This window comes from Pantherophis guttatus, chromosome 1 (genome assembly GCF_059756535.1).
Source record: "Pantherophis guttatus breed Tessera chromosome 1, ASM5975653v1, whole genome shotgun sequence".
Classification (NCBI taxonomy): domain Eukaryota; kingdom Metazoa; phylum Chordata; class Lepidosauria; order Squamata; family Colubridae; genus Pantherophis; species Pantherophis guttatus.
The window spans coordinates 240,031,933-240,043,943 of NC_142063.1; the positions used below are offsets into that span (position 1 = coordinate 240,031,933).

A 12,011-nucleotide genomic window follows, 5' to 3' on the forward strand; every position below is an offset into this window, starting at 1 on the left:
GTAAGCAGTTTTGTGAAGCATTGAGGTGTAAACATTTCTCTGCAGGAAAAATAGCCATTTAGAGTGAAAGATAGTGAGATTAAATGTTTCCTATCAAAAACTGACATAATGCAATATGTAGTGTCCAAGATAATAGTAATGAATTTGGATCTGACACATATGTTACTTCCACAAAGATTATTTGAGCTTGTATCTGTCATCAAAATATAATAATCATTCCCCAATAGAGAAAAGAATATATAGTTCAGTATCATCTTTCTAAAGGTAGCCAGATAGCTCTGGGAAACTTATTAGCTAATTGCTACAAAGCTTTGGCCTTTCTCAGTTTATTCTTTACTGGTATGCAAAGATACAATAATTTGCCACTGGATCTCTTCCAAGGTGTCTCAACTGATGGACTCGAGGCAATGTTGCAGATAAACCAAGTACAACAGAGAGGGAACAATGATTTCTGTATCTGCAGAAATATATAGGCAGGTTTTTTTTAAAAAAATCAGAAACGCAAAGCAAAGTGGCTGATCATGCACATGCAAACGGACAAATGAACAGCTGTTCAAAAGAGATGATTTGCAAAACGTCGTCTGAAGGACTTGTCCTGAGCATTTTTTAAAATTTGCCTATCTCTGAACAAGGCTACAGACATACATATTTATAACTAGAACTGCTGCCTGACGGGGAGAGGGGTGCATCAATGGCTTAGCTTACCGTTTTTATGGCATGGAAGGTATATTTGAACTGCAGATGGCCCACATAGGATCTCATAGATGTCCAAACCATTTCCACATTATGTATTTTTTCTAGGTTTAGCTTCAATTGAATCACAGATTCTGTATTCAGTTCTGGGTCTAGAATTTAAATGAGATAAATTGGAACTTTCCCTGATTGATCTCATACTGCTCCAAACTTCTTTGGGTCTCAGGCTAATATTAAACTGATGGGAAGATAACTGAAAATCTTGACGCCCCACAGGAATTCCTAATATGACACACATATTTGGATATGGTCTTCATTTCAGGAAATGAAAAATGACCCCGTTCATTTAATCACAGAAGAGGACCTGAAACAGTCTGCTCTTATGGAAAACACATTTTTGAGCAGAAAAGACAAAAAGGATGAAAGAAGGAAGAAAGCCACAGGTAAAGATGCGGGACATAACCATGGGTATCCAAAATAGTTTGTACTCATCTCATCTCGGACGATCTGGGCTTCCAATAGAAATGTTGAGTTTTGGATACTCTATTCAAGACATAGCGGGAAATTGAATGGTCTTGTTTCAGATATGGACAAGTTCCATTTTTTTTTCCTGGACAGAAGTGTTTCAAGTGTTTTGTTCTCTTTGATGTGGTTGGAATCTATCTTGCCTGTTGTAGTTGACTTGTTATCTTTTGAATTTCCTGTTTAAAGCTGACCAGTGGGAGGAACAGTGGTGTCCCTTCTGTTGTTGCCCTAGGGAGACTGGGTTTTAGCTAAAATTTGGGATGGTGACCTAGTTTAGGCAGGTCAGGTAATAGTTTGGGTAATGAAATGTCTGCAAGAAAGCAACCAAGCTCGGAGAGCACCAAGGACCCTTTGTAGTTTTTCCATTATGCTGCTGAGGAGATAGTAGCATGGTACGTGTTTACTCAGAGTTAAAGCCCTCTGGCTTTTCTGGGGCCTGCCTTCAAAAGCATTTATTCCTCTCTCAGCACTCATTCTTAAAATTTGTGAGACTTCTGGAATAGGGATTGCAGGCAGCGGAAACTTGTGGTGGGAGGAAAGAGAAGAAAGTCCCATTGAACAAATAACAAAAAATTTATTAGCTTGGATTGCATGAAAATCAGGCAAACTTGTGTATAGATGGCCCTTCTGTTAAGTGATATTTATCACAGGATAGCTAGCTAAAAGACGGTTTTGTTCTCCAATAACAATAACTATGGAGGAACAAACACAAAACATTTTTTTAAAGAATGCACTTTATCCATGCATTTCTTTGTAAAAATGTTTTAATATAAACAATTTAAGCCCTCAATAACAATGCCACTCTGTAATTTTTCTGATTACAACTATTTAGTGGAGCATACATCTAAAGTGTTTGAATATAGCTTGTAGCTAAAATGTTTTGGCTGGTTAATTGAGGTCATTTTATATGAAAAATACTACAGGACATTGTTCTGTTTAAATTACCTACAATAATCGTTTCCCCTCTTTTGAAAAACAGTGTTATTTTAATTCCAGTGTTGGAGATTGAAATGTGTTTTCTTTCATTCCTAAGCAAATGTATGGCTGAGGTCTTGCTATAGATGTTGGCTCTCTTTTTCCTAGTAACTGTTTGATTTACATAGGAGTTACATTTTGCAACCAGTTCTACATATATTTTATGGATGAAGAATTAGAATAATTTTCATTCATCAATATTCTAAAAAATATTGAATTCATCAATATTCTAAAAAATTAGAATAAATATTGAACTATTGTGCTCCTAGTTCTCTTTAATTCATTATTATGCAATCAGGTCACAGTGGCTTTTTACTAATTCCATGAATGTGTTTATAAATTCAGGACTACAATTTTTTTCCCTGTTTGTTTTCAGAAGGATATCAGTTCCATTTCATTATGCTTATGAAAATAGATGATGTTCTATGAATGTGTTCCGTGAATATGACTTGACTCATTCATATGACCAATGGTAACTATATTGTTTTTCCACCAGAGGGCACTGGAAGGGTGAGAGATAGTGGTGGTGGAAATGCTAGAGAAATCAAAACTAAAAAAACCAAAAAGAAGGCAAGAAAAGATGCCGATAGTGATGACGAGGCACAAGCAAGTAGCACAAGTAAGTAGTGCTTGCTTTGATTATGCCACCTCTTGTAGTTTTCCAAGTCTATTTTGTGTTTCATTTTATTTGTACATGCTTGAATTTATCATAAAATGCATGCCTACAAAAATGTGTATGTATATGAACATACCCCCACTAAGGAGTTAAATATGATGATGATTTTTATAGATAATTCTTTGAAAAGTGTCTTGAAGTAAATTAAGGACAAAGTGACACTTCCTGAAAAGATACTGTCTCAAATACTAAAGAAATGAACAAAAATAAAAAATCCCAATATACAACTCTTTAGCTACTTTAAATTTTAATTAATTTTTACCTTAACAAATTACATCTGATTGTTATGTGGTGGCGCTATGCAAAGCATTTGAAGGAAGGGGCTATTTTAATAATTCAAGGACAGGTGAATCATTTACGCTTTGTATGTTGTGAAGCACCTTAATAGCAACAGCAATAGCACTTAGACTTATATACTGCTTCACAGTGCTTTGCAGCCCTCTCTAAGCGGTTTACAGAGTCAGCATATTGCCCCCAAAATCTGGGTCCTCATTTTACCAACCTCAGAAGGATGGAAGGCTGAATCAACCTCGAGTCTGGTGAGATTTGAACTGTCGAACTGCTGGCAGCCGGCAGCCAGCAGTAGTAGTCTACAGTACTGTGCCATCACGGCTCTTAATCAAATGCTTTGCCCAACCCCAATACCAGAGCACATTATTTGCACTAAGTAGCAGTGATGGGTCATTTAAACAAGTAGTTTGGGGTAGGAAATCCATTTTATTAAGGCTCTCTCATAGATTGTTTTCCTGGATTAAATAATTAAAGATTTTGAGTCACCTGTTTCCTGGTGGCTTCACATTCACATCCATGTAGTTTTTGTGGCATCTGTTCAGAACTGGTTTGCTATGAATTCTTCCAGGATGTTTCTCAGTTTCATAGTCCAACCTATAACTATAGTTCCTAAATTATCTGTAGACTAAGTATTAACTAGGTTTGGCCATGCTTAGCTTTTCAAGATCAGCCAAGACTGTTTAAATAACACACCTATCTGTGTTTTGAATTCAATTCATCACCATAACTTTATAAGAAACAAACCTTAGGTTTGTGGCATGAACATATCCATCATTTAGAATAATTTTGGAGCAATGCTCAGCACTGAATGTTTTCCTGCATTGTGGAATAACCTTTGATATTAAGATGACTTTATTTTGCACTAGCTTTTACTGTAAAGATCTAATAGCTTCTTCTATCTATAAGGATCTGTTAAGTCAATTAGAAATGTTTGTCATATTACAACAGGTAGGAGCAAGCAACTTGAGATCCATTTTATGTCGCAAGAAGAAATTGAGGATGTTTTAAGAAAGCACATAAGGGACTGTCCTGAAGAGCTCATCACAGAACTTGCGGGTCATCTAATCAGGTAGCTGCAATCATTTAACTTGGGAAAATATTAATCTGTATCTCTTGTACACAGACATCTACAGGAGCAGCAGAGGGCAAGTGACAAAATCTGCTTTGCGGCATACATTCCAATCCTTATATACTTGGTAGCAATTTCACAGTGCAAGAATGGAGAGAGTTTGCATTGTGAAATCTCAATGGGATTTTTGTCATGGATGCAGTTAGAAATGGATGCAGTTAGATATATTGCCCATAACTGGCCAAGCAGAAACCCATCATTCCATTTTGTAAGGAATACATAGAACTTGAAAGGGCAGAAACATTTTTCAGTATTTTCACAAATGAAACTACAGCTGCAGACAGTTTATAATATTACTCAGGTATGGATCATTGTAATGTTTGTTCTTTCCGGAGAGATAGAAATTTATATTATTTTAGACCAGGGTTGTCAAACTCGCGGCACACGGGCCAGATGTGTCACATGCTGGCCACACCCATGCCTGGTTTAGCAAAGGGAGGGAAATTGCGATATGTCACGTGACTACACCATGATGACATGAGTTTGGCAACCCTGTTTTAGGACTATTCAGTAACTATCTGAGGATATCCTGTTAGATGCAGTGCATTGACAAATCCCTACAACTTTCATAATTTTTTCTACATGCACATAGACGTACAATAGATGCATAGAATCACTCCTCATACATGTCTACAGGGTATTTTGTTCTCACTTTGACAGCAGTTGAGTGTTACTAATTTTTCTCTTAAGTCACAGATAAGTAATGTTTGTGAAATCTTTGTAAATATAATAAGAGCTAAGAAGATGCTTATCTTGGTTAGAAGGATAGAAATACAAATATAGTCACCATGGACCAAAAATAGTCTCTGGTTTGATCTGCAAGTGTATTCTGATTGTTTTGTAATCATCTAGCTTTATCTAGAGCTTGTAACTTGTAGCTTGGTTGAAATTTCACAGTGCAAAAATGGAGAGAATCTGTGCTTTCTTAGATTCCCTTATGGTTCATGACCTGAAATCTTCCACAAACAAGGTGGTCATTCCTTCAAGCAGCTCCAGCTGATGAGTGAAAATGCTCTTGCTTTGTTAAGCATTAATGCCCCTAAAAAAGTGAAACTTCTTTCTTGACTCTTGTTTTATTGACTTTTAAATTGTTTGATCAATCAGCATATCCCAAGAAAAAAGTAAATGCTGCTATTAGAATCCAGCAACTTCAAATAGATATTAGAAAAGTATCACTGAAACAGCTAATCTTTGATTCCAGGAATTGCACAGGATGCATCAAGTGGCCTATAAAAGTGTCTAACACCAGAGGAAATGGAGCCATGTATTCTGTATTTTCCCTCCACCCCCATGAACACACACACACACACACACACACACACACACAGAGAGAGAGAGAGAGAGAGAGAGAGAGAGAGAGAGAGAGAGAGAGAGAGAGTTTTCCCACCCACTATCAATCCTTCAGGATAGACCAACCTAGAAAACCAAAATCATATAGGCCCATAACAGCGAACCTGCAGCACGCGTGCCAGAGATGGCACACAACACCCTCTCTGATGACACGCAAACTGTCACCCCAGTTTAGCTCTGCAGGGCATGTGGGGGGGCGCATGCATGCGCGGGAGTGGGGCACATGTGGGGGGGCCCGCACCACATGCACAGGGTGCCTGCAGGGGGCGTGCACACATGGGCTGCGTGTGAAGGCTGTGCGTGTATGCATGGGGATAGAGCGTGTGCAGGGGGTGCATGCACAGAAGGGCAGAGCGCATGCGCCTGGGGGCCACGCACACATTGCATCTTGGGGGTTTGGGTACACATGCACGCACTTTTGGCACTCAGTCCAGAAAAGGTTAGCCATCACTGATATAGGCCTATATTACTTTTATTATATGATTATAGTAACAGAATCTTGAATGCATTTCCTCCTCCCTTTATCTTTGTGAGAACGTGTCTGATATTTCTTTTTTCAAGTTATAGTTCTTCCCCATATTCAATATTGTTGTTTTTTATCTGATCATTGTCTTGGTAGCAACTCTTCCTCCTATCCCTCAAGTTCATTCCGTCTGCCTACTATGCCCACTGGGAAAATTAATTTTAACAAGGCCAATAAGACACAAAGTACTGCAGGGCTAATTCTTTTTCGTGCCTGGGCATTCTGCCACCTAGTATGGGGTCCTTCCCTTTCCTATCTTTATTGGAAGCCATTCACTCCTCTGTACTGACAGATGTGAAGGTCAGCCTGACATCAGCAGTTCTCTGATTCAAGATCAGGCTGTTTTGTTTTGACAGTCTATCATTTTTGGACCAATGGTTGGTTTCTGCTAATTGTCACCCTGTATTCTGTTTCCCCCTATCCTTTAGGCCCTTAACAAAGAACTATCAGGAAGTGTTGCGTTCAGTATTCTTGTCCTCAACTTCTTATTCTGGAGCTAGCAGAAAAAGGACAATTAAGGATTTGCAGGAAGAAGTTTCCAATTTGTATAACAATATCCGGTTATTTGAAAAAGGAGCAAAACATTTCACCGGTGAGATAAAGAGTTTTCATAACAAGATAATAAATAAGCATTTTGTTGTTAGAGCAGAGAATTATTGATTATGGAGAACTGGAAGAGTACAGTTGAGCTAAACAACAGATAGATTAGAAAAACTTAGGTAGTTACAGTGAGTATCAAATTACAAAGGCTGGGTTTACACGTCTTGATAAGTCAGTTTGCTTTAAGAATAATTTTTTGAAGATAATTATAGTGGTTTGGTTCAAACATAATTTTGAACTCATAAAACTTGTGGTTGGGTTCCTATGGTTTTCTAAGAAGAAATTAAATCATATCATAATACAGCATTGTATATGTGATGCTACTTGATTCTGATCAATCCAGATTTTTTAAAAAAATATTTAATCAGAAGAAACAAGAAAACAGTTGTTTGTTTGTATGTATGTATGTATGTATGTATGTATGTATGTATGTATGTATGTATGTATTAAGTGTTTACTGTGCAGTAGCTGAAGTGCCTCCATTTTTTGTTCCAGGTTTATTTCACCTCGGTTTCATATGAACCACATTTTATTGATTCTAACTGTTGATTTCCAGCTGGTTGATGATCTTGCTCCTTCAATTTTCTTAGACCATTTTCTGCTACAGCTTTGGCTCATTGTTTTTTCTGGTCTTCTCTCTGCTGCTTCATCTCTACAATATTTTTGTGTTGATCTTTATTGATTCTGTAATTTGTGATTTACATAGTATGGGTGGTTGTTTTTTGGTCTGCTGGAAGCAGGATGATCTAGTTTGAAATATTTGACATTTCCAGCAAGCTTTTCATGCTCTTTGATGTCACATTTTAGTAATAAAAGCAGCTGGACACAGTTTCACAGTGTGACCCAAAGAAAGTTTACTGGATAGAAAAGGGATAACTATGGCAAGTTTTTTTTTTATTATTTTTTGAGATTTCTATTTTGCCATTTAACCCATATATGCATATTATGCTGAACTTAGATTGTGGAGATTTCTTAACGTAATGTGCTGATTTTAAACTAGCATTTTAATAATAGAAATTTTACTTTACAGATGAGACACAAAATAACATTGCCAAACACATGCTGAGGACAGTTTGTACAGATATCACTAATCTTATTTTCAACTTCCTTGCTGCTGATGTAATGATGGCAGCTGATGACTACACTACCATTACAATTGAGGTACAACAATGCAATTTTCTGTAGTGTCTTGGTTTAAAGAATGATGGGTTTCCCAAACTGTGCAAGAAATCTGCCCATTTACAGTTAATTTTAAAATCTTGACAGGTACCACGTTTCACTGTGTTTGATTATGGCCTCCAGAATCTTCCAAAACATACCAAAATTTAACACTTACAACTTATAACTTAAATTGATTTTCAAAAAAGCTAAAATAAGAAAAACAGGCATGGGGGAACCTGAACCCTTTAAGAGAGAAGATTAAAGCAAATACATTTGAAGTCATTTTACAATAATTAAAATGGAAATAATATTTCCAGCATATTACTGAAAACATCACACAGGTAGTGTAAGGACAGTGGTGGGCGGGGGGGGGGGCTGGTGTGCTATGGTCCATGGTGTCGCGAAGAATTGAACATGACTTAGTGACTGAACAACAAAAAAATAGGCAGGTTTATAGAAAAATGGATGATATTTCAGATATCCTGATCTTAAACCATTTAGTAATTTGTAGGAATAACTATCACCTTTAACAGTGCATGGAAACAACTTAGCAGCAGTACAATTAAGATGAAACCTGTGTAGTAGGATCAGCAAGTGACACATTGAAAAGGATCTGTTGTGTTACCTTGTGTTCCAATTGCAGTTTGAAACTTAAGTGTATCTTAAATATGTAGAAATAAACTAAACAAGAAAAAATTAAGCCAAGTATTGTATCATTTAGAATTAAGTAGCTGTGAGTTAGGTATCTTACTTCCTCTCAGATAAATAGCTAAGACTAAACTTTTCAATATTTCCTGTCTGTTTCCCAGACTAGCATATAAATAAAAAAAATTATTTAGGATATTATCCAATTCTTTCCTTATTTGTAAAAATAAGGAAGAGATACTGTAGCTTAGGAAAAATAAATTACGCGTGTGTGCACGCACACATGCACATACACATACAACAGTTTTAAGAATATATTGATACTTGTGAAATATTTAAGCATTTTCAGAAATAAACAAATTAGACCTTGAAACCTCACATTATCTTTAACATGTTCTTTTCTTCTTAAAACTCAAACAGATGAGGAAAAAAATTTTAAGTACATTATCTGAAGAGATGAGAGGTCCTTTAACAAAGCTCCATGTTTCTCTGAATGGCAAGGTAAGTTCCAAGTTAATTACAAGTTTATTTTGTAATTAATTTGTTGAAGGATGTTGTTAATTATTTATTAGCTTAATGACATTTTGAAATATGTAGATATTAAGTCTGAACCACTCTTCCCCAACCACTATTAGGTTACTACCAGTCAGATTAGGGGGAAATGACATTTTATCTGCATAGAAATCAAAATGGAGATGAAGGTAGGGACACCAATGGTAGAAAATTAATTTTCATGTCTATTTGGAAGAAGAGAGTTATAAAATTATAAAACTTCCTAATAGGAATAGGAAACATTAATTACATTTTTCTCAGTTGAAAATGTCAGATTAGTTTTAAAATGTAGTTTTGCTTTTGAATGAAATCTGTATGAAATGTGGATAGTTTTCATTTGATCCATCTCATTGTATTCCATACCTTGATATAAGAATTTAATTTTTTTCTTAAGCGACTCATTGTGATAGAACTATTTTTACAAAAATGTAATGGGAAAATGTAAAGAGAAAATGGCAGAGCATCTACGAAAGGTATATCCTCACAATCAGTGATCTGATCTGTCCCCGTCTACACACACACACAAACACAGCCAGCCGAGGGTTAAGAAAGTACTTGGCACGCACACAGGTCGTTATCTCAAACTTGGCAGCAATATAAGCACCATCTGCCAAGAGCTTTTACTGCAACAGATAACATAAAATTACATACGCATTGCAAATAGTCCAGCAAAACAATATCCCTTTCGGCAGCTTCAGACGTTGTTCAAGTAACTAGCCAAAGTTAGTTTTTGTTCGTCACGGAGTTTTACCAGCCACCACCCTCTCTTATATAGTCTCTGGGGTGTGGTCCAGTGACTCAGTTCTAATCCCTAGCACGCCTCCTTAACTGCTGCAACCGTTTATCACGCCTTCGTTGGCGTGCATCCAGGAATGACGGCTCTCCTTCTTCACTCTCGTCCGAGACACCTGGCTCCTGGCTAATCTCCTCTCCCTCGACCGGCACCTGAGACAGTGCCAGAGGGGAGGGGCCTGGAGAGGGAGGCCTGGCTGACTCCTCTCCCTCATGTTTGGAGCTTTCTTCCTCCGATGAGATAGGCTCAGAGGGCGGGGCCACAACATGATCAGATTTAGGAATGGAATCACTTTTCAGTTAACTGGATCTATCCAAAATCCTATATTTAAGTTGTTTCTTTTTAAGTTATCAAACCATTGTATCTGACCTCTCAAATGTTATCCTATATCTCACCTAGACTTAATACAGTCCTATCTGTGGTACATACCTCTGTGTGAACATCCTTGCTTTGATAGATGAAGAGTATTTTCTCTCTCTTTTTCCCCTTTCTGGTGATTCATTGATTTATTCTTTTTATATGCCTAGAAAAGAATACTTTTGTTAGAGAAATTGCTGGAACCTGAACTGGTAATAATGAGTTTATTTCTATTTTTTAAAAGACTTTGGAAGAATTTGTTTCTTGTCTTGATGCTGCTGCAGAGGCTTGTGATATTATGGTGAAAAAGGGAGATAAGAAGAAAGAAAGGTAAGTGTTAATTTGGGGGTGATGGAAGATTACCACCTTGTTGTGGTGAGGATATAATAGTGATTCATATGAGCCTGAGGGTTGAAGTTCTGTGTAAATCACCCTTGCCAATAAGTTAGAAAGGGGTGTGTGAATACTAAGACTAGTCGATAGCACAGGGATTAGCTGGTCATGTTCTGTCTGAAGAAAGTCAACTGATACAGGAGAAAAAAGCTTCAAATTCAAGACCGGAAGAAGGCAATGGCAACCTACTTCTGTATTGTTGTCAAGGCTGTAACATTTAGATATGCCAGCTGGAAAGACTTCCACTTTGAAAGGCATTCATCTAATTTCCAGGGAATTGTTTAAAAAGCCCACAAGCAGACCAGGAGGTTTGGAGATGAGCTGACCAAATTGCAAGGATTTTGCTCACTGATGCTGCCAGTACTAGAAAAGCAAGGATTTTTTGTTTTGTTTTGTTTTTTGCTTTTTAACTAAGAACATAGATTGTGTGGGGGGGGGAATGAAATTAAAACTATCAGATTGAGAGAGAGAGCGGGATAGAGTGAAAAAGAAAAAGAAAGAAGAAGGAAGGAAGGAAGGAAGGAAGGAAGGAAGGAAGGAAGGAAGGAAGGAAGGAAGGAAGATCTGTGCAAATGGAAATTAATCTAGTCATGATTTTCAGCTTCGCTCATCAGGCCAGAATTGTCTATAAACACTTTATGGGTAGAGAATTTTAATTATTTTATATTACTGATATAATGAAAGCCTGTTAAATTCTTAAAACGTTTATTATCTGCTATTGTATTTAAAAGTTATAGTATAGATATAACTATAAAATTAGATATAATTTAAATATTTTCAATTTTATTGGTAGGTAAATACAGGTTGATAGAGCAATATTTAGCAGTATTTAATATGCATATTGGTTCCCAAGAGAATGCTTCTCCAAGGCCAACAGTTTTATGGTTTTTAATACATTATTTTGCAAATGTGCTGAACATTGTGGTAAATCTCAACATGCTTTAGTTGATAAAAAAAAAATCTTTCTTAACTCTTCCTGTTTAATTTCTTAGACAAATCCTGTTTCAGCATAGACAAGCTCTGATTGAACATCTGAAAGTCACAGAAGATCCAGCTCTAATTCTCCATCTGACATCAGTCTTGGTGTTTCAATTTTCAACCCATTCTATGCTTCATGCACCAGGAAGATGTGTGCCGCAGATAATTACCTTCTTAAGTACAAGGATCCCAGAGGTATTTTCACTGAAAACTAGGAGATTATTTTATATTCCTATGTTCCACTCATAGACATATATACTTCATTCACTGACAAGAGGGACTCAGCACCAAACTCTCCTGGTTATGTTTTTGACTCTAAGGCACATCTGGTTTTGCCTAATCAAAGAGCAGAGGGGGTTAAGAAAATTAT

At 36.8% G+C, this 12,011-nt stretch overlaps 1 protein-coding gene across 1 annotated transcript in view; it reads left to right on the forward strand.

Annotated features, from left to right (window-relative positions):
* Nucleotides 1-12,011, forward strand: part of UFL1 (UFM1 specific ligase 1) — a 32,624-nt gene that overhangs the window by 18,392 nt on the left and 2,221 nt on the right. Inside the window, exons 11-18 of the mRNA XM_034409027.3 lie at nucleotides 1,016-1,136; nucleotides 2,690-2,812; nucleotides 4,109-4,229; nucleotides 6,591-6,754; nucleotides 7,793-7,923; nucleotides 8,989-9,069; nucleotides 10,515-10,600; nucleotides 11,656-11,836. Of these exons, the coding sequence (XP_034264918.2) occupies nucleotides 1,016-1,136; nucleotides 2,690-2,812; nucleotides 4,109-4,229; nucleotides 6,591-6,754; nucleotides 7,793-7,923; nucleotides 8,989-9,069; nucleotides 10,515-10,600; nucleotides 11,656-11,836 (1,008 nt within the window). The remainder of the gene's footprint in view (nucleotides 1-1,015; nucleotides 1,137-2,689; nucleotides 2,813-4,108; nucleotides 4,230-6,590; nucleotides 6,755-7,792; nucleotides 7,924-8,988; nucleotides 9,070-10,514; nucleotides 10,601-11,655; nucleotides 11,837-12,011) is intronic.